This window comes from Anolis sagrei, chromosome 6, assembly GCF_037176765.1.
Source record: "Anolis sagrei isolate rAnoSag1 chromosome 6, rAnoSag1.mat, whole genome shotgun sequence".
Taxonomy (NCBI): domain Eukaryota; kingdom Metazoa; phylum Chordata; class Lepidosauria; order Squamata; family Dactyloidae; genus Anolis; species Anolis sagrei.
The window spans coordinates 112,625,354-112,648,672 of record NC_090026.1 but is presented as its reverse complement, the minus strand read 5'-3'; the positions used below and the strand labels follow the sequence as shown (position 1 = coordinate 112,648,672).

The window sequence follows — 23,319 nt, the reverse complement described above, 5'->3', positions numbered from 1 at the left end:
AAGATGTTGGTCAGTCTAGTTTTGGAGCCAGAACATGGGAGGCAGAAGGTTACAAAAACTTGAAAATTGAACAATTTTAATAGGTGAGTGTCAGGTCCAATTGGGACTACTTCAGAAATCCCTACCCTTTGTATAGCTATAACATATTTACAAGAAAATAGAAAAGTGCTGCTCAAAAACAGGAAATATTTAGGGCTTCCACACTTTTGTGGCACATTTTGCTTCCAGCAAACCTATTCCCCATTTTCAGATTTTGAGCTCCTCCCAATTGCTTATGAGCATCCTCTGTTAAATTTGCATTAAATACAATTCTTTCTTTAAAAATGATCTGATTCTGCGTTGTTGTAGGTTTTTCAGGCTGTATGGCCATGTTCTAGAAGCATTCTCTCCTGGTGTTTCACCTGCATCTATGGCAAGTATCATAGAATCATAGAATCAAAGAGTTGGAAGAGATCTCATGGGCCATCCAGTCCAACCCCTTGCCAAGAAGCAGGAATGTTGCATTCAAATCACCCCTGACAGATGGCCATCCAGCCTCTGTTTAAAAGCTTCCAAAGAAGGAGCCTCCACCACACTCTGGGGCAGAGAGTTCCACTGCTGAACGGCTCTCACAGTCAGGAAGTTCTTCCTTGTGTTCAGATGGAATCTCCTCTCCTGTAGTTTGAAGCCATTGTTCCACATCCTAGTCTCCAAGGAAGCAGAAAACAAGATTGCTTCCTCCTCCCTGTGGTTTCCTATCACATATTTATACATGGCTATCATATCTCCTCTCAGGTTGTGACCTCACAACTTCTGAGGATGCCTGCCATAGATGCAGGTGAAATGTCAGGAGAGAATGCTTCTAGAACATGGCCATACAGCCCAAAAAATCTACAACAACCCAGTGATTCAGGCGATGAAAGCCTTTGACAATACATTGATCTAATTCTGTTTTGGAATTTTTTTAAAGCAGTGATGGGACTCACATGTTGTTTGACAGCAGCTTCTGGCATTTGTTATCATTACATTGCTAACAATTTGCAGTCCAACAAAATCTTCAGAGGCACATGATTTCTACTCAATATTACAGGAATCTCCTGGAAGGTCTTGAATAGCTTCTTGGCGCAATACAATAAGGGACAAATGCTCCTATCATACTTTACATCCACCCTGAGATATTCTGATATAGGCTGGGATATAAATATGTTAGGGAGCCAGTGTTGTTTGACTATGACTTTGGACACCAGGGTTCAAGTCCCTCTTCAATTATGGAAACCCACTGGTTGACCTTGTGCAAGGCAGACATTCCCAGCCTCAAAGGTACAAATTCTGCCCAGAAAATGGGGAGCATTGGGGTTCCCATATGTTGGAAATGACTTGAAGGCATGCAACAACACAACACCAAGAGGTAGTTGGTCTGAGCCTCTAAACTAGGTGAGGGAGCTATGGATTTTGGGTTATTAATTCCAGTATTCTTCATCATTAACTCTACTGCTTGTAGAGGCTTGTCGTGTAACTACATTTGGAGGGTAACGTGAATCCCACCCCTATTTTAATTAAAATATTTGCAGTTTCACATTGGAGATGTATAATTTGTGGCTCCAAAAAGAAGGCATTTTGCAAAGCAGGTCATTAGATGTTACTTGCCAGTAATGAAGAGTATAATTCGTTAATAATGTAGTTTATTGGAACTCTTGAAATCTTTAGAATTACTGGTGCTGCCTTTTTCGCCAGATCATTACTTTTCTGCTCATCTTTGAAAATTCCAATTTCTTGGTATGGTTATATGAAATTTAGGTTCTAATTTATCAATGAGCATTTTTACACAGTTGGTTTTCACATCTGAATAATCTTTCTGATTGATATCTGTGAAGAAATTAGGATATCAGATGACTAACCTCTAAGATTTATCATCCATAAATTCGATGGAAGATCTAATAGCCAATTAATTGTTTTTCTCTAAGATGATTTCTGCCTGATAATTGTTTTAAGATGTGGGTTGGAAGAACTTTAATAGGCAAAGTATTTATTTTTGGATTATTTATTGACCGCTAATAATATGCAATCTTGTCTTACCATTATTACTTTTTTGCATTAGGGGAACCACAAACATTTTCACTGAAGTTTAAGAGAGCTGAAGATTATCCTATTGACCTTTATTACCTTATGGACCTCTCTTACTCTATGAAAGATGATTTGGAAAATGTCAAAAGCCTTGGGACTTCTCTAATGAGTAAAATGAAGAACATCACTTCAGACTTTCGAATTGGTAAGTATGATGTTTGATTATTAGAATTTTGTGCGCTTCTTAACCATAAATTGGAGCCCCCAGTTGCGCAATAGGTTACACCCTTGTGCTGGCAGGACAGCTTACTGAAAGGTTGGCGGTTCAAATCCCAGGAGCTGGGTGAGCTCCCATCTGTCAGCTCCAGCTTCCCATGCAGGGACAAAATGGCAAAACACCCAGGCATCATTTGGCAACGTCCTTGCAGATGGCCAATACTCTCACACCAGAAGTGACTTGCAGTTTCTCAAGTCACTCCTGACACAGAAACAAAAATCCCAGGTTTTCTGTTTCTCCCAGATTATCTAGCAGTAGAGACTCCTATAATCCATTTTAATGCAGAAAACCTGGGATCAGATCCTGAGATATAGCGCCCATCCGGAAAGGCCCTCAGATAACCCAGTTCAAAGCAGATATTGTGGATTATCTGCCTTGATATTCTGAGTTATATGGCTATCTGGAAGAGCTCCTAGTATCCAGGGCAGTAGAAAACAAGCTTGCCTCTTCCTCTTCAATGGAACATCCTTTCAGATATGTAAATATAGCTCTCATGTCCCCTCTCCATCTCCTTTTCTCCACACTACACATATCCATCTCACTCAACCACTCCTCTTATTAGTGCTTGGCTTACAAACCTTTGTCTGTTTTGGTATCAGTGATGTTAGCATAATGTGCCTTTGAAAGGGAAAAGAGGAGGGAAAGGGAAGGACAGGATGTAATTGGAGAAATTTTGGGGTGCATCTGTACTGTAAAATGAATGCAGTTTGACACCACTTGAACTGCCATGGCTCAAGGTTATGGAATAGTGGAAGGTGTAGTTTGACAACGTGTTTAGCTTTCTCTGCCAAAGAGGGCTGGTGCCTCACCAAACTACAAGGTCCATGATTCCCAAGTTTTGAGCCAGGATGGTTAAAAGTGCTTTTAAGCTTGTAGGGGAAGAAAACGTTGTTTTGAGAAAGAAAGACAACCTACTGACAATTTTACCTTTTTCCACATGGTGCTTTTCAATGTAGTGAGCAAGATAATTGTGTTTATTATTATTATTGTCTTATTCTTAGGTTTTGGCTCTTTTGTTGAAAAAACTGTAATGCCTTACATCAGCACCACACCTGCCAAACTCAGGAATCCTTGCACAGGTGACCTCAACTGTACCAGTCCTTTTAGCTACAGAAATGTACTCAATTTTACCAGCGATGGAAGTCTCTTCAATCAGCTTGTAGGTGACCAACAGATATCTGGCAATTTGGATTCTCCAGAAGGTGGATTTGATGCCATAATGCAGGTTGCTGTGTGTGGAGTGAGTATATTTTAATTTATTTCCACTTCTGTTGTAAGTGCAGGTGGTTTGCATACTTGTTGTTAGTTTTCAGATTCAGTGGATCTATTACATTTCAGTTTGCCATGCAAACATGGATGGAAATGTTGGAACAAAAGTACATTTCACTTGTGTTTTTTAGTGGACTGTAATAAAGAACAAGATATTGCTGGTGCTGTGACTAATGTTGGGGAAAAAAGAAAAATAAGAAATGAAAACCAGAACCAAAGTTTGCAAATCTTGCAATGCCATAATTCACAATTTAACCATGAGCTGTAACAGTAAAGCGTTAAAATATTAAGAAGGAAGTTTGTGGGCATGTTCAAAATGATCAAGTACTTGCAAGTCCATTTGGGCTTGTTGCAGCTCCTAACTTCAGAGTGATTGATGTGAACATATGAAGCAGTTATGCAGAGTCAGACTAACGAGACTTATATCCCAAACTTCTTTGTTATGGCTGGTGGTTTGGACACACCCAACTGCCTTGAGCATTTTAATGCAGGGATGCAGATCTCAGAGGTCTAAGGTTTCCACCCAGTGGCCCACCACAGGTTGCACAAGGCCCCCAAAAATCCAATCCAGGTACTAAAACCAGCAATGTCCAGATGTTCATTCCAGTTATGTTAGGAGATAATAGGGTGCCAGAAGGTCTTAGAATGTACTTTCATGTAGGCGTGGACAATGATTCTATATAGCCCCCCATTGGCACTTCTAAATGCAAAATATAGTAGAAATGACTACCCACTTTTTATGTAACATCCCCCTCCCCATTTTATCAATCAGATTCACAGCCCAATTAGTTTTGGAATTTTTCTAGACTTGCTTTTATGAAGGTTTTTCCGCATTTTAAAAAAATACAATTTAGTTAGATTTTAAAAAACAAATTATATCACTTTTCTGGATAATCACCTTCCTTCATGATGCATTTTTCCTAACATTGTACTTACGTTTTAATACCATCAGCAAAAAATAGTTTTAGTTGCGCGCATCGCCACTGAATCACTGTTTCATTGATGTGAATCAGTTCCAGGGTTCTTTCTTCATTCCCCATCAGTGGTTCTCAACCTGGGGTCCCCAGATGTTTTTGGCCTACAACTCCCGGAAATCCTAACAGATGATAAACTGGCTGAGATTTCTGGGAGTTGTAGGCCAAAAACATCTGGGGACCCCAGGTTGAGAACCACTGTTCCCCATGGTCATGACTGTAGCTGGATGTCCAGAACACTCTGTATCCATGACACTAGCACACCACTTTTGATCATTTCAATCCACCCATAGACTACTCTACAAGAGAGAACTTTATCCCCACATTGAACACAGATGCAGAAATGTATTTGTGTTCCTGGCACACCTGCCCACAAAAAAGTATGACAGCATGTTCCTCTTCAGTGCAATTTGTAAGTTTCACAGCCATCTTCACCAGTGTGACAACTCTTATACTAAACTGCAAGGTCACCTGGCTTGCCAGTCAGACTAGTCACATGATACTCTTCACACAAATAATTACTCCTCCTCCCATCCTCACCATTTCCAATGAAAATATAAAAGCGTGGAAACTTTTTGAAGACCCTTTCGTAGAACACCATAGAAATCATAGAAAGTAGGGGCTCTTGAAATAAAAAAGTAATTCCTGGAATTACCTGTCCTTGACGAAGGCTTACATGGCTGGCATCACTGGGTTGCTGTGAGTTTTCTGGGCTGTATGGTCATGATCCAGAAGCGGTCTCTCCTTACGTTTCACCTACATCTATGGCAAGCATCCTCAGAGGTTGTGAGGATGTGTCAGGAGAGAATGCTTCTAGAACATGACCATACAGCCCGGAAAACTCACAGTAACCCATTACCTGACCCTTTTGTTTCATTTCATATGTGCATGTAGTTTTCAATAAAATGTTTGCTGAAACACTGACCTGCCATTCTTCATTGTAGTGCAGGAACCAATTCTTATTCTTTCCATGTTATTTCTGCCTCTGGTATGAATTTTTTTGTTACCCAGGGAGACATCTGCTTCATTAGCTGAAGTATACCTGCACTTATTTATTAAAGTTCTTTTTCTCTCTAAGTCAAAAATCGGATGGAGAAATGTCACCCGCCTGCTGGTGTTTTCCACGGATGCTGGATTCCATTTTGCTGGAGATGGGAAACTTGGTGGAATTGTTTTACCAAATGACGGACAATGTCATTTAGATGATAATATGTACACAATGAGCCATTATTATGTAAGTATATTTAATGATATGCTTGTTTAGCTAATACTCCAGTGTGCACACGTTATTAGTATGCCTTGAAGATAAACAGCTGTAGACACCAGACAGCACACTAGGCCCTCCACCTTTACAAGTGGAAAAAACCACTAAAAATTCTACTTTTTTAACCTGAGTGAATACCTCACTTGGAATCCCTAGATCCTACAGACTGTATGGTCACTTTATGCTGGACGTTGAGTAGAGAAATGTTCTTTGTAAGATTATCTTGGTTCTCCAGTGGAATCCTATGGTCAACTTCTAGCAAAACAGTCACCCTGGAGGATAGAAAATTTTCTGTTCCTGGTTTTAAAGTGTTATTTCCTGTCTTAAAGATGTCTACGGACAACACCGGCTTTTCGGCTTAGAAATGGAGATGACCACCAACCCCCAGAATCAGACACAACTAGACTTAATGTCAAGGAGAACCTTTACCTTACTTTAAAAAAAGAAATATATTGTGATCAGCATCTTTTTTCTTGTATAGATAACATATCACATATCACATTAAAATATGTAGAAAATACGTTTTTCTTAATGTTATCTAAATTTCATTTTCAGGACTATCCCTCCATTGCTCACCTTGTTCAGAAGTTAAGTGACAATAATATTCAGATCATATTTGCTGTTACCCAAGAATTTCAACCTGTTTACAAGGTAAAGATTGAATGGCATACATTTATTCTGTTGTGCATCTGTTATTAATTTATTGGATGCTTAATTGCAATCTCACAAGTAGCTTATTTGAGGAAACTTTTGAAATATATACAGGAAAGCTGAAACACTGGGTATCAACAGTTTTTATGTTTCCCCAGTGAAGTTTGACCTAAATAGTATGTTTATCTTAATCTTCAAATGTGAATTGCCTTCTAGGCCTGTGAATAATGGAAATACTATTTTATATCAAGGACATTTTTTTTAAAGTTGGCCTACTGGGCCCTGCATCCAACAACCTGAACTATTAATCTCGCTGTCCTGTTATATTTTTAATATAATATTGTTTTCACTTTTCGTATGTAAAGGAGTTGAAGAATCTGATTCCAAAGTCTGCAGTGGGAACACTCTCTTCAAATTCCAGTAACGTGATCCAGCTGATTATTGATGCATACAATGTAAGTCTGCTTCAGTGAGTCACTTTCAGTTTTCCTGCCAAAGGCAACATTAGTTTTTATGAAGGATATGACCTGTCTCTCTTGATCAGCAACTCCATTACGTCTGAATTATATGTAGGGTGTACTTATTCTAGTAAGTCCCAAAAGAAGGACAGTATAAGTCGGTTACTGTAACATTCTGTGTTGGGGTTGCTGCTGAAAGTAAGGTCATGTAAAATAGTGCTCTGAAAAGTGTGTCTCTCCTGCAAACTGTCCAACCGTAAATCTTTGCCGAGGCCTGGAAGTAGTAGGTGAAACCCATTGATGAGCTTCTAGGGGTTATTCGTCTTCAATGACTTCAGGATTAATTACATTTATAACCTTTTATGTTGAAATGTAATAAGTAAGCAAATAAGAGGCTTTGAACATTCATGGATTGAGCCCTTGTTCCTCTTATGGGGAAGGACAGGTTTTCTAGAAACTTGCAGAAACTGGCAATCTTGCCTCTTATTTCTGGAACATTGAAGCCTCTGTCTTCAGGCTGCATTTCTCCTTTCTATTATTTTGTCATTATATATTCAGTTTAATATTCATAAGTAAAGATTAGGGTTTGAAAAACATGTATCCTTATTCAAGGAGGCATGTTTTTGGAAAGACAGTTTGATAGGCTCAACTATGTAAGAGACAAAGAAAACAAGAACTAATAGGCCTAACACTTCTGAGGCAGATCTGTTTCATATATACAAGAAAATACACATACAGTCAGCCCTCCTCATTGACAGATTCAATTAAAATGTTCTCTCTAGGTGGGCACAGTGGCCCATGCCTTAGTTACATCAAGAATGGACTACTGCAATGTACACTATGTGGAGCTGTCTTTGAAGATGGTTCGGAAACTGCAGTTAGTGCAAAGATTAGCAGCTGGATTACTAACTGGCGCTAGTTATAGGGAGCATACCATGCCTCTATTAAAGCAGCTCCACTGGCTGCCGACAAATTTCCAGGCCAAATTCAAAGTTTGGGTTATTACCTATAAAGCCCTATACACTTCGGGTCCAAATTATCTTCGAGACCGCATGTCCTCCTTGTCCTTCTATGAACAAGTAAGGGCTCTAAGATCTGCTGGGGAGGCCCTCCTCTTGGTCCCAACTCTGTCTCAAACGTGGCTGGTGGGGACGAGAGAGAGAGCCTTCTTGTGGTGGCCTCCAGTTCTGGAATTATTTATTGTATCAGAAGTGAACCATGGGTGCAGTTGTAATGTATTTAAAAAGCACAAAGTTTAAAAACTTGGCATTATACTAAATGTCCTTTGACCAGTAGCTGGCCACTTGGATTGTCTTTGGTGTTGCTATACAGAGGTCCTCCATTGTGCATGTGATAGGGCTCATGTTGCATTGTAATAGATGGTCTGTGGTTTGCTCTGGCCATGGCTTGAAGTTCCGTGTTTTGGCCTGCTACTTTTGGGCTTTCGCTTGCTGAAGTGTTCCTGTGAGTATCTCTCTAGATCTTAGAAAGCTTTTTTTTATAATTAAGGCGTTGGCATGCTGGCTGATATCCAAAGAGAAGATGTCACTGCCTTGGTCCTTTCATTCCAGAAGCTCTGTAATGCCCTCCCTAGAGAGATTAGGCTAGCCCCTACTCCCAAGTTTTTTGGTGAAATCTGAAAACATGGCTCTTTAAACAGACCTTTAACCATGATTAGTATTTTAATTGTTAAACTCGAGGACCTAGTGATTTGTTTCACTTTGGCACCTTATTATATTGATATTTGAATACAGCCTATTTTATATCCGCAGCCACTGGTGCATTTTACAGAATTTTAAATCAATAAGGTTTATATAATGTTTTATGTAAAGTTGTGTAAACTTATATTGTCATGGTTTTATATGCTTACGTATTTGTATATTTTATGTGTGTTTCACTTCCAAATGCTTTTGTGAGCTGCCCTGAATTCCTTTCGGGGAGATGGTGGTGGGATATAAATAAAGTATTATTATTATTTATCATTTTCTAGTCTGACTCTACAGTCGATTTTAGCCAGAAATCGATCATAAAGTCATGTTGGAAAACCTAGGGATTACTATAGACAACACCTTTTAAGGTATAATTGAGTCTGCCACTAAAGTCTGGTGGAGGTTGACTGTAGCACCATGCTGGAGAAGCTAGGTATTCTTATCTCTCAGATGGAAAAATATATACTTGTGGCTTTTCACTTTTGTGGGGGTCCTGTGCCCCTAACCCAGTGAATGTGGGGGCCAGACTGTATACATATATGTGTATGTGTATGGTTAGGTTTCTACAAGGGAGAAAGAACAGCGCTGATCTTAACAGGAACACGTGATCCTTTTCAGTCTGAAATCCTACAGGAAAACTAGCACAGCCTCCAGCATGTGACTAATTGTGACAGGCAGGAGAATAATCCCCTGAAAACACATGATTCAAAGAGATGTGTCTTCCTGATTCCATTTAAACTGTCCAACTGTTCTATTTTAGTCGCTGTCTTCAGAAGTTATTTTGGAAAACAACAAACTGCCAAAAGAAGTCGCAATTGAATATAAATCGTTTTGCAAGAATGGAGTGAATGGTACAGGGGATGAAGGAAGAAAATGCTCCAACATTTCAATTGGAGATGAGGTACTGTTTTGTATGATGGGAAGAATACATGCAAAATTTGATTTGTTTCGTGTAAGTTTTGGATGCCTCATAGCATAAGAATGATCCTGCATAAACTTCCCCACCCTCTCTTTCATTCTCTTACAATAAAATACCTACACATCACTTATATTGTCTGTTTCCTTTTCTTACAGGTTAGGTTTGAAATTAAAGTAACAGCCAGCCAGTGTCCAGAAAAAGGGCAAAGCGAAACCATTAAGATCAAGCCGTTAGGTTTTACTGAAGAGGTAGAAATTAACCTGGAGTTCATCTGTGAATGTGACTGTCACAACGAAGGGATTGCTGACAGTGATCTTTGCCACTTTGGAAATGGAACCTTTGAATGTGGCGCTTGCAGGTATATATATATTTATATTCCTCAAAAGAATATAAACATAGGCAAAAAGCTTCCTTCGCAAATATCTGACTCTTGGATGAATTGTGTTGTCCAAATGCTTGCACTGATATATCCTTTGAAGCACAGTATGTCACAGCAAACAAAATCTATATGCTGGATTTCGTATCACAAAATCATAAGTCGAACACTTCCCAAGCGTCTAGGACTGTGTGATGTATTTTCGAATGATGCGCACAGATCCAAGTAAGGTGGCCTTTTGCAGTTGACAGATCGTGATTTTTTTGATGTTTATTGTTTCCAAATGCCGGCTGAGATCTTTTGGCACGGCACCCAGTGCGCCAATGACCACTGGGACCACCTGGACTGGTTTATGCCAGAGCCTTTGCGGTTCGATTTTGAGGTCTTGATAGCGGCTGAGTTTTTCCTGTTGTCTTTCCTCAATGCGGCTGTCACATGGTATGGCAACATCAATAATCCAGACTTTTTTCTTTTCCACAATCGTGATTGTCTGGTGTATTGTGTTCCAAAACTTTGTCAGTCTGGATTCAAAAGTCCCACAGTATTTTTGCATGTTCATTTTCCACGACCTTTGCGGGTTTATGATCTCACCAATTCTTTACTGCTGGCAGGTGGTACTTGTGACATAAGTTCCAGTGATTCATCTGGGCCGCAGAGTTGTGTCTTTGTTTTTAGTCCGTCTGTGCAATTTTCTTGCAACAGCTGAAGATATGATCCATGGTTTCATCAGCTTCCTTGAAGCTATTATTATTATTATTATTATTATTATGAGATATGAGAGTAGAGGATGCTTGCAAAAATCCCATTTCTGACAATTTGGCCAAAATTATCAATTTTCCTTTGTAGGTGTAAACCAGGACGCATTGGGAAGAAGTGTGAATGCAGCATAGAAGAAGTGAACAGTGAAGACATGTCAGGAACCTGCAGAGCAAGCAACAGTTCAGAAATATGCAGTAACAATGGGGAATGTATCTGTGGGCAGTGTGTCTGCAAGAAAAGAGAGAATGCAAATGAAATCTACTCCGGCCAGTATTGCCAGTGTGATAATTTCAACTGCGATCGATCGGATGGTTTGATTTGTGGAGGTAATTAACTGATTTTCCACCAACTGAACTTTTGAAAGATGCTGTAAACAAAGAAACATTTTCTAATAGTTGCAGAAATTAATAAAGGAGATATGAATCTATCAAATTAGGAGCCGAACTTCAGTTGGCTGTTGCTTTGTTCAGAAAGTTTTAATTAATATAGGTGCCTTGCATCTGAAACTAGTATGTTTGGAATATGATGTAGGAATATAGATTATTATTCTATATAGTAGGCAAGGTTCAGGAAACGAATCAGAAGGTAATCCCTTTGGAAAAAGAGAACTTTTGAATGCCATCCTATATTTGCCTTTTAACATCTAACGGCAGATCTCACTGGTCTGCTAAGTATTTGCCATGCAACTTGGTATACAGTGATACCATCATTTGGCAAAGGAAATCTAAACATTTTTACAATACAAATGTCAGTGCAAATACATTGTGCATAAGAGTTAAGCTGGCATTGCTTGCTTGCTTTCCTCATCTGTTATCCGTATCTGCTTATTTGGAAATTATTTTAATGCTCAGCAAATGAATCAAACGGAGAAAGTCATCTTGCAGGCCCAACTGACAGAGATTTACTCTTGGTACAATAAAAGTATGTCATTTATTTCACTTAGAGAATACTAAATGAACATATTAACTATGCCTTTTCTATGTTTAATTAGGACATGGTGAATGTAAATGTCGTGAGTGTGACTGCTGGGGCAATTACACAGGCTCCGCATGCGAGTGCCCTCTGGATACTACCCCGTGTGTAGCCGCCAACGGGCAAGTCTGCAATGGCAGAGGGATCTGTGAGTGTGGAGTCTGCAACTGTACTGATTCCAAATTTCAGGGACCAACATGCGAGTTGTGCCAGACTTGCCTTGGAGTGTGTGCAGAACACAAGTAAGACTTTTGTAAATCTCTCTATGCTTCCCGTATCTCTCTTATTTCGATGGCAGCTCCATTTCCAATCTTTGGCTCTCTTTCTGCTAACAAAAGACTCTTTTACGAAAGCAGGCTTTTGATTTCCACTGTGCTTTTACCTTTTTCGTATTAATTTTTTTTGTGTTTTTAATAGAATTGTTGAATTGTTTTTTGTGATTTTTGGACTAATAGACTTTGCATATTCTTTGTTATGGAGCCCTCGGTGGTGAAATGGGTTAAATCCTTATGCTGGCAGGACTGCTGACCAAAAGGTCAGCGGTTCGAATGTGAGGAGCAGGATGAGCTCCCATCTGTCAGCTCCAGCTTTTCTCATGTCGAGAGAAGACTCCCACATGATGGTAAAATATTTGGGCATCACCTGGGCAACATCTTTGCAGACAGCTAATTCTCTCACACCAGAAGCAGCTTGCAGTATCTCAAGTCACTCCTGACACACAAAAATGTTTGTTTCAATCTGTTGTAAGCAGCATTGACTCCTGACCTGAAAGAAAGGTAGGATATACATCAGTCAGTCGGACGAATGTTATATTTTTATATATCTCTTCTCATAGGGATTGTGTCCAGTGCAAAGCTTTTAACAAAGGAGAAAAGAAAGAGCGTTGTGAGGAAGAATGCTCACATTTTAGCTTGAAACAAGTAGACCGTAGAGAGAAGTTGCCGCAGCCTGGGCAGTATGAGGCCCTGACCCATTGCAAGGAGAAGGATATTGATGACTGCTGGTTTTATTTTACGTACTCAGTTGACTCAAACAACAAAGCTGTTGTCCATGTGGTGAAGACACCAGGTATTTTTTTTCCTTTTCATGTGAATTATTTACTTAGTACTCCTCAACAATTTCTCGGGATATGATATTATATTTCAATAGTAATTCTAATACAAACTTTTACTGTTTTATATTGTAAGCTTTGGAAAGGTTTTGGTCATGACGTCAAGAAATATATTAAATTGAGAAATAAATTAATACAATGGATTGCTGTGAGTTTTCTGGGCTGTATGTCCATGTTCCAGAAGCATTCTCTCCTCCACGCTTCCTCCACACCTATGACAGATATCCTCAGAGGTTGTGAGGTCTGTTGATAACTAGACAAGTGAGTTTTATATCCAGGGTGCGCGAAAGCACTCTTGTCTATTAGAGGCAAGTATGAATGTTGCAATTGGAATGTTGCACTTGGAACACAAAGGGGAAAACCATGAAAATGAACAAAATCTGGCTACAAGTATTTAAAAAAAACCAAAATCGGGATAGTAAATAAAGAACAACACTAAAAAAACAGGGAAATTCCAGAAAAGAAACAATCAGGGCCAGCTAACACTCCGAACAAAGGATGCCTTCAGGCAGGAAGCAGCCAGACTTTGAAGCTGCAAGACCATTCGGTGCTAATCAAGGTGGCTAATTGCAACATTCACACTTGCCTCCAACAGACAAGAGTTCTTTCTTCCACCCTGGACATTCCACAGATAAATAAACACAGATATATGCCTGCCATAAATGTGGACAAAACATCAGGAGAGAATGCTTCTTGAGCATGCTTATACAGCCCAGAAAACTCATAGCAACCCAGTGATTCCGGTATGAAAGCCTTCAACAACAAATTAATACAATGTTGAAACCCCTTTCCCTTTTCTTAATTAAGCCACATGTGCTTTGTAAATATCGAGGGGTTTAAGCAAAACCTGTAGTTTCATTAATGCAATTGGGTTCACACTAGTTTGCCCAAAGGGACACTGTTTGAGTTGATCACCATTGGGGAAAGGAAGCTCTTGTTGGTATGCCTCTATTAATGCTTTCGCCTGCGGACAGTTTGAACCTAAAATTACTCTCAGAAGGCTGTGACGACTAAACAATCAAAAAAATGTTTTCAAGATGATGCCTTAGGTCAGTGGAGGGCAACTTCTGTGAGCATGGATTACACTCCTCACACGCTGCAACCATTCCCATTCAATTTTTCTGAAAAAGCTACTGACCAGATGGTGACTTCTTATTTGAAAAAAACATTGGGGGAAGTCTCCAGAATTATTAGTCTTCAAGGTTTCTGAGAACAAATTCGTTTGTTTTGGTGGTAGTATTTGGGGGTTGCAGAGATGGATTAGGGGGTTACACGTTACCCATTTATCAGAGGATTTCTAAATTGAAAAAAACAGCTTTACCAGATTATAATCCGTGTCAAGATTAAAGTCATAAGGGAGCATTCTTTTTATACTCCTAAGAGTATTAAGGGCAGTAGAAATTATTGATATCTTGTTAGCTACAAGTACTGTGCATTTCTGTAGTGTTGATTTTACTTTATGCTTCAATGATTTTGTCCCCCAGAATGTCCAACAGGTCCGGATATCATTCCCATTGTTGCTGGCGTAGTTGCTGGAATTGTTCTTATAGGTCTTGCTCTTCTGCTGATTTGGAAGCTGCTTATGATCATTCATGACAGAAGAGAGTTTGCAAAATTTGAGAAAGAAAAGATGAATGCAAAATGGGATACGGTAAGTCACAATGCGAGACAGCCTTTGGAGCGTGTAACCTATTTCTGCTTCAGATAAAAATCTTCCAACTACTTCATCACACTAGAGAATGAATCCACTTCAAATCTGGTCTCTGCCTCCTGCAAAATTCTGGGGTTTGTAGTTTGGAGAGGCAGTTAAAGGCTCCTCCCTAAACATAAACAAATATGAATTCTGCACGAGGCAGCAACTGGATTTAAAGTGGATTCATTCTCTAGTGCAGTGGTTCTCAACCTGTGGGTCCCCAGGTGTTTTGGCCCACAACTTCTAGAAATCCCAGCCAGTTTACCAGCTGTTAGGATTTCTAGGAGTTGAAGGCCAAAACATCTGGGGACCCACAGGTTGAGATCTCAAAACAATCCCGTGAGGAGACAGGGTTCAGTGGACTAAATAACTTGGATGGCCTCTTTTCTGAGAATTAATTCTTCAATTATGTTACCTATCTTTACCAGATAAAAGTAATGAGTTAAACCCTTGTGCTGGCAGGATTGCTGACCATAGGTCAGCGGTTCGAATCCGGAGAGAGGGTCTTGAGCTCCCTTTGTCGGCTGCTGCTCTCCATACGGGGACATTAGAGAACCCTCCCGCAAGACTGGTAAAACATCAAACATCTGGGTGTCCCCTGAGCAACATCCTTGGAGACAGCCATTTATCTCACACCAGAAGCGACTTGCAGTTTCTCAAGTTGCTCCTGACACGGAAAAAAAAAACAGATAAAAGACCACAGTAGCTGGTCAGCTAACTAGATAGTTGTCAAGAGAAGTTGATTTCTGTGCATTCATTCAGTATCTGTTCTTCATTTCATCATAATGTAGTTTGAGGATATGCTGAGGATACATATGTGAAATATAGAATATATGCATTACGTCTTATATAAATGTTGGCAAATTTACTTTCAAAACTGGTATCCAGAAATTGTGTTGTACTGAAGATGCAAACACACCCTATGAGGAGGTTCCCCATCCTTAGTAAACTGCAGGGCTTTAAAAGAATTAAGCTTTAGTAGAAAAAATATATTCAATAAACTAACAAGTTTATGTAGATACAGCATGACCTCTTGTTTTATGTTTGAGAATGCTTTGTCTCTTCTGTATTCCACATTCATCATTTTTCTGTCTATCTCAGCAAGAAAATCCAATATACAAGAGTCCTATTAATAATTTCAAGAATCCAAACTATGGACGTAAAGCTGGTCTCTAAGTTTCCGTTCGTATTTTCTTCTCCATTTCTTTCTCTATGCATGTTCTTTTCTTCAGACTCACTGTATGCATCTTAAACTAACCACTGCTTGACTCTTACATTTTACCAGCTGCTTTAAAAAATAGAAGATGAGAAAAGAGGAGGGAGAGCAACTCCTTCAAGTCTTAATCTGAAATGTAGATGCCCACTAAACTGAGCCACCACCTTTTAGGAAGAGTTTGCCTCACCATATAGTGTCAGTTCCAGAATCTTGGTGATTCTTGAAAAGTTGTTCCACAAAAAAGGTGGGGTATGTTTTAAAAAGCTTTTTGCATTGCCCACAACCTTCTCAGATGTTCCCACGTGAAGGGAGAATAGCACAGCTATTAGTGCAGTGGATCCTTTCCAAGGGTGGGGCTTTCAGGAAATGTAAAGATATTTTAGCTTTCTAATCCAGGTCACTAAAGCATGACCGCAGTCCATATCATAGAATCATAGAGTTGGAAGAGACCTCGTGGACCAGCTAGTCCAACCCCTTTCTGCCAAGAAGCAGGAAAATCACATTCAAAGCACGCCCAACAGATGGCCATCCAGCCTGTGTTTAAAAGCCTCTAAAGAAGGAGACTCAACCACACTCCAAAACAGAGAGTTCCACTGCTGAACAGCTCTCACAGTTAGGAAGTTTTTCCTAATGCTCAGGTGGATCTCCTTTCCTGTAGTTTGAAGCCTACACGTTCCACGTCCTACTCTCCAGGGCAGCGGAAAACATGCTTGCTTCTTCCTCCCATATGATGATGTCTCTTTCATATGGAAAAGAATAACGGATATGAATCTTCACTTCTGGATAATACAATACATTGCATGCCAGTGGTCCCCATGGTTTTCAGACCTGTAGCCATGAATTGAAATATTGATGAAAATGTATTAGGCAGCATGTTTAATATCTAGCCATGGACATGGCTAGATATTAAACATCCATTTTTATCAGAGACAAACAGGTGAGTCTAAAAGGCAAGAAACATAAATACCCACAGCATAGATACACACGTTTTCTACTACTTTTATCTCCATGGTCAATTTACTCTTGCACCAGACCATGGTGGTTCTGCTGCCAATTCTTAACATCTCTTAACATGTTTGTTGGTCCTGGTGTCCCAAGTCAGTGTCCCCAATTTCCTATCTGTACCAAGCAGTTGGGACATACTGCAAAGCACTTGAAGTTCATAGTTTAGGGAAAATAATATTGAGAAATATTTGCTTTTTGCCCCATTTTTTCTTTTTTCTGCTTGTTAGTAATGTCACCATTTCTGTCCCTTTCCTGTTTGAGACTCTTCAACTTCTATCTTTAATTTTAAAACGCGTAACTAGATCAGTTTCTGTCAGATTCATAATTACATTTCAATTATTTTCTTAGCTCATGACTGACAAGAGCATTTCTCAGCTAGCACTTTCTTAACCAGATAGCTATAAAAAGAGATGCTTCCCAAGTACTAAGTGAAGGAAACCTAGACTGTCATTGAAGCAGCGGCATATGTCTCCACACTGGAGGACTGACAGTAACAGAATGTTGTCCCAATAAAATAAATCATTTGGCTAGTTATTCTCCTTGATGTTTTCTGTTCAAATATATTTTTGACAAAAGAAATGTGTCTAGCCTTACATCTTGTGAGAGTTTCTTAGAATATGCTTTTAAGCATTGCCATAAGCAAGCTGAAATAATTCTAACGCACATAAGCACATGAACGTGTTGCATGGTTATGAGCATAGAAACATCTGATTAGCTATGTCTTCATGTGTGAAAACAGGGGAAATAATTACAACTTTTTTTCCAGAGTAGTGCAACAATTGTGGGGAAAGGCAAGGCAGAATCTCTGAGCAACCAAGTTCTCCACTTCCATATTTATTTTATATCAAGACTATACCCCTGCTTTCTTCATTTGCAACTACACTAGTAAACTACACCAATGTATTTTCAGCCAGTACAATATGATCCCCATATCCACAAATGATACCTTCTCAAATCTTTGTGTAGATACACGAACCTGAGGATAATAGCAAACCTTATTAAAACAAAGGCCTTCTAGGCCAAACATATGATGCAGTCACACTGGAGGACTTCGAAATGCCTAGAGCAGTGGTTCTTAACCTGTGGGTTCCCAGGTGTTTTGGCCTACAACTCCCAGAAATCCCAGCCAGTTTACCAGCTGTTCAATCATAGCATCATTGAGTTGGAAGAGACCTCATGGGCCATCCAGTCCAACCCCCTGCCAAGAAGCAGGAAAATCGCAATCAAAGCAGCTCTAACAGCCATCCAGCCTCTGCTTAAAAGCCTCCAAAGAAGGAGCCTACACCACACTCCGAGGCAGAGAGTTGCACTGCTGAACAGCTCTCACAGTCAGGAAGCTCTTATTCACGTTCAGGTGGAATCTCCTTTCTTGTAGTTCGAAGTCATTGTTCCGAGTCCTAGTCTCCAGGGCAGCAGAAAACAAGCTTGCCTCCCTCCTTCCTATAACTTACTCCCTATGAAGGCCAAAACATCTGAGGACCCACAGGTTGAGAACCACTGGCCTAAAGAGAATTTTTTTTGAAATGCATGTAAGTGAAGCCAGCCACATTTGTCAGTTCAGTGGATATCGATGTCATACTGTATCCAGCACTTTAGATGTTAGAAACTGTACATTGGGGGTTGAGTAATGCTCAATTCTTGTGTATAATCCAATCTTATCTTCCTAAATCTCATCAACGATAACACAGATGTGTGCTGCATTATGCTGTCCAGTTAGGTAACAGTATTTGTAAAGTTAGTATAAATCAGAGTAATGTCATATCTACACAATTCAAAAAACATACTTGTCTGTCCTTAGTATATACAGCTTATTCACAGAGCACTAGTATTTGAGTAATAAACCTTTTCCTGCCTGCCCATTTCGCCGTTTGTCAGCTCTGCACTTGAATAGTCAAGGATGAATAGTTGTATTCACTTTGGACCGTGTGTATCTCACTCTATATATAACTTATTAAATCCTATTATGAATCCTGCATGTTGAGCTTCATTAGAATACAAAATGAAGCTGTGTTTATATTTAAGGTCAAAAACACTCAAATCCACAGTTGGATACTGCATTTCATGATGCGCAGTGATGAACTCATTTGGTTAGCAGTTTCAATTCTGAAACTGAGCCTAACCTGCAAACTTATGCTCACTTCAGCTGCCTTGACAGACTTTTCTTCTTCTGCTATCCTCTATATTTCCTATCACCTACACTGAGGAAAAATTCTAGACAACATGAAACTTTTGCATACTTCTGTGGATTTTGGATTAGTGAAACAATTATGAAAACCATATATATGGAGCTGATAGTTTCTGAATGTTTTTGATGTGTCAGTTTTGTTTTGCATTTGGAAAGAATGTACCTAAAGCCCCTGATATAATTCCATGTGCATGGTAGTGAGTGGGAGCCTGTGAAAGGCATGAATCATTAACATTCATATAATTATCAAATGTTTTAATTATGCCTTTTACTAATGTAAATAAATGTACATATTTAAGTTAAAAGTGCTATCAAAGGAATACTGCAAACTGCCATTTCTTAACCCTCTTGCACACTCTAAAATAATACATCATAATAGACTTGAGGCTTAATGAAAAATTAAGTTGTTAAAACAGTCACTTTCTTCTTTTTTTCAAAAATGATATACTTACTTAGTGATGGTTTGTGGGAACAATCGGTTGAACATGCATATGGAGCTCTGGATTGGTTTGGCCATGTCTGCAAATATTGTCAATACATGAGCTTTAAAAAGCCCTTTCAGCATTTGTCACCTTGATATTAATTGACTTTTTCTTTCCTTCTAGGGTGAAAATCCTATATACAAGAGTGCAGTGACAACTGTAGTGAATCCAAAATATGAGGGAAAATGAAAACTGCTTTTTAACTTCAACACTGTATGCAATGTAGCAATTTTGTAGTCACAGTAACTTAGCTTTATTAATTCATTTCTTACATATAGGTTTGTTTCCTATGCAGACTTTGAAAATGTACAGTATGCTTTTTTTATTTTTGAAGTGTTTTCCTTTTGTGTTTTGCAATGAACAATGCCAGGGGACTGATAGAAAACTTGAGACTGCGTAGCCTCCTCAGCTAAGGTCACTTGGTGCCTTTTTGAACCTTTCCCTCCTGCGCCTGGAGAGAAATGGCGAAAGCAATCAAACGGAGGGGCTCTGCTTAGCCATTAAGTATTAAAGGTAGATGGGTTTTTAACTTTATAGGCACGTCAGGGCTTGGTTTGCACTGCTCAAGTGCAGCCACACAATTCTTTCTGAACTACAGAACTTCAGCTTGTGAGCAATGAATGGAATGTTTAGAAATCTGAACCTCATTTGGATATATTTGGTACAAGATGGAAATCATGCAGCAAAATTGACAATTTATTATGTGCATAAACATTTTAATCTGTCGAATGTTACATATAACAATAGACCCCAAACAATAGCCTTACCGGTTGTGCCATTCCTTTTCATGCTGTAGCTGCACAGTAACCTCAGAACTTCTTTGTAAATTCAAGTCTGGCTTTAAAACTGAACATTAGTCTGCCAAGATGATCTTCTAAACATATTAGGGCCTTAACTCATTAATGTGCTTGTTTAATTTTCTTATTTGGGTTAAAGCCTGGTGCTTTGTCACCTTTTTAAAATGTGTTTTGCTTTCATTATGTGTAAGTAAGATTATTGTTGTCAAAACATCTTGATTTTTTTCCAGTCTCGGTTGTAGATTTGCAGCAGAGAGCTTAAGATTACATAATTGTCATGTACCATGACTGTCAGCCAGATAATTGTTTCTGCCAATTGTATATTTGCCTTTGATCCTTCTGAATACTAGCCACGTTCTTATTTTAAGTGCCTTTTGTTTTAACAAATGTTCACTTTTTACAGTGCTATCATGAAAGTTATTTATTAAAAAAAAAAATTTAAAACATACTGAAATTTCTATGTTGTGCCTTTTCTATTGACAGAAAATATAAAGGAAAGCTGACTCATTATCCAGCTTATCTGAAAGGTTGCCAGTTCAAAGCCCGGGTTGGGGTGAGCACCGAACTGTTAACCCACTCACTGTTTACCTAAGCAGTTTGAAAACAGCTTAGAGCTGTAAGCAGAGAAATTAGGTACCACTAAAAAGTGGAGGAGATATTTTACGACACTATAAAGAAAAAGACCATAAAATGTCGGCAACTGAAAGGAAGGAGAAAGTCCTGATGGCTCTTCGTCATAGAGGCTGGAGCAACAACACCGTCCTGTGGCTGGATTTGAGCACAACCTCCAAAGGCACCAAAAGCAGGACATCAACACAGCATACCTCATTTCTGTCCTATCTGTCCAAATGGCATTGAATGTGTACTGTGATCCACCCTGAGTCCCCTTGGGGAGATAGGGCGGAATATCAATAAAGTATTATTATTAATTATCCATTTAGTAAAAACTAGTGGAATAGAATTCCACCCTTAGCATGTAAAAAATGTATTTTTATTTCTGGTGGCCATCCAAGTTAGTTTTAGCCCAAACTCAGTTTCTTTCAAGCTTGGTTTTATGTGGTCTGGAGTCCGTATGCAACATGAAGCCCTAATGTAATTGTCCATGCACAGCTGTGGATGCATTTGATGATCTCTGTGAGGCCTATTTTGGGAGACTGGACGCACAGCAGTCATATTATGCAAAGCAACCCCACAGCTCCCCTTCCAAAAAACCAACCTGTTCAGTCACAAATTAACCGGTTGTGTTGGGAATTTGGCACACGAGGGGTTTTCAGCAGGAGTGCATGCCATTACCGACATGAGTTCTCCCTGTGTAAAGGCCCCCACTCCTTTCGGAATTGTCCCAAGGGTGAGACAAATCAGTGGAGTCAGGGTAACAACTGGCAGGACAAATTAGAGGTGGTCCCAATCGACCAGTGAAAGGGCCCCAGTCCACAAAGAATTGGCCTGCTTATAACCATTGCTACACAACTATCCTAATAAGGATACAGCGTGTTTCCTTGTGGAGGATTTTAGGCTGGGTTTCTGTATCCCATAATCAAAGAATACACAGACCAACGACATCTGGGAACTTGCGCTTCATTAGGGGCCTGGAGCAATTGTTCGAGAGAAGATCCATAAAAAGTTTTTAGGCCCCTTTGTTCCCCCTCCCCATTTCCTAATTTGCATATATCCCTTTCGGACATAGTTCCTAAGAAAGCCTCAAGCAAATATAGATTAATATACCATTTATCTCACCCTGCTAGCCGATCTATCAATAATGCTATTCTTGCTGACTTGTGCTCATTCGACCAGGCTGTTCATAAGTTTTGCAAAAGAGGAAACCTTTGCACATATTGTTTTTCAAAAGCCTGAGTTGCACAGGTCAGATGGTGTACATTTGTCTATGGAAGGGAATAACATGCTCCTCTAACAGATTTAAAAAGAGGTTTAGAGGATGCATTAAAAAGTTTGATGGGTGAGCGACACTAGGCAGACGCATGAGTCTTTCTGTGGCAGGAAGTGGGGGAGAACATGGATCGGTGTGCACCTTGATGCCCCCTTTTGGGGTGAAGAGGGACTTTTGGAATGGCCTTAATGGGTTCCCCAAAATATCTGCTTTGGTACTTACCTGGGGGGTTTACCTCTCTCCTACTGGGTTCTGGAGCTTGGGAGGCAGGACCCCTGAGATGGCCTTCCATTAATGACCAGCCAGGATAGCAAGCCATCTCTGTGGAGTGGCCCGTGTCAGGACCTTTGCCCAGAGGTTGGCTTGGCAGGTAGTGAGAGAATGATAGTTGGCCTTACGTCATTGCTCATGTCGCAGTATTCCCCCCACAGAAGTTACTTAGCTACATTTACAAGTTTCAAATAGGTCAATAAGTAGCCCTTTGTTTCTCCATACTTCTGTGTCTGGTCTTTTTATTTCATGGTAGGGATTCAACAGGAGAATGCAATAAATTTGAAGATGAACCACTACCAGCTCAAAGGGGATATAAGCTGGCATCACAGCAAAATTGCATGAGCAACAGAGACAAATAATTAGGTCTCCATCGTAGAGGACAGTAATTCCCCTTGATTGAATGCCTCTATCAAGTTAAGAAAGTCCTCTTTTGAGCTTAACATATATGATTACTTTCCATTTGCCTCTCTCTTTGAATACAAAGATGATGCAGTAGATGCCTGAGGATATTTCAACAGGCTGGAACCAAGCAATTTTTTAAAAGGGAAGTTTCTCAAGTCGCTCCTGGCACGGAAAAGAAAAAAGGCAGATCAGACCTTCACTTAGTGTCTGGAATACCTAAAAATAAAAATGTTCACTTTAGCAAGGCAAAGAAGCAACGAGACAGAGAGTCAAGGGCAGCTACTTTTATTCATTTGATGTTCTTACCTCTCCTGGATGGTGAGTGGAAGACAACCTGCTCCTCCAGAGATTTCATGAATGACCTCAGAGAATTCCAGAGTCTGGTTTGTTTCAAACATCTGATCACACAGCTAAAAGTGCCACACAAGAAAGCAAACCGTAATTTTGATTAGGACTGTTGCAACTGTGTTCTGCTGAAACCATTAAAATTTAGTGATCTGCATGAGTTCTGATGGTTTCCATTTCATACATTTAGCTTCTTCTCCAGTGCAGTTAACTTCCTCCACAGCTTTCAGAAGAGATCAATTTTTCACTGG

General features: G+C 39.6%; 1 protein-coding gene across 1 annotated transcript in view; it reads left to right on the top strand.

Moving 5' to 3' along the window:
- The window catches only part of ITGB1 (integrin subunit beta 1), a 50,110-nt gene extending 29,502 nt beyond the window's left edge, over positions 1 to 20,608 (top strand). The window contains exons 5-16 of the mRNA XM_060782508.2: positions 2,078 to 2,248; positions 3,322 to 3,560; positions 5,642 to 5,797; positions 6,383 to 6,478; positions 6,844 to 6,933; positions 9,406 to 9,546; positions 9,720 to 9,922; positions 10,787 to 11,025; positions 11,691 to 11,913; positions 12,507 to 12,739; positions 14,267 to 14,433; positions 19,487 to 20,608. Of these exons, the coding sequence (XP_060638491.2) occupies positions 2,078 to 2,248; positions 3,322 to 3,560; positions 5,642 to 5,797; positions 6,383 to 6,478; positions 6,844 to 6,933; positions 9,406 to 9,546; positions 9,720 to 9,922; positions 10,787 to 11,025; positions 11,691 to 11,913; positions 12,507 to 12,739; positions 14,267 to 14,433; positions 19,487 to 19,552 (2,024 nt within the window). The 3' untranslated portion in view covers positions 19,553 to 20,608. The remainder of the gene's footprint in view (positions 1 to 2,077; positions 2,249 to 3,321; positions 3,561 to 5,641; positions 5,798 to 6,382; positions 6,479 to 6,843; positions 6,934 to 9,405; positions 9,547 to 9,719; positions 9,923 to 10,786; positions 11,026 to 11,690; positions 11,914 to 12,506; positions 12,740 to 14,266; positions 14,434 to 19,486) is intronic.
- The last annotated feature ends 2,711 nt before the right edge of the window (positions 20,609 to 23,319 follow it).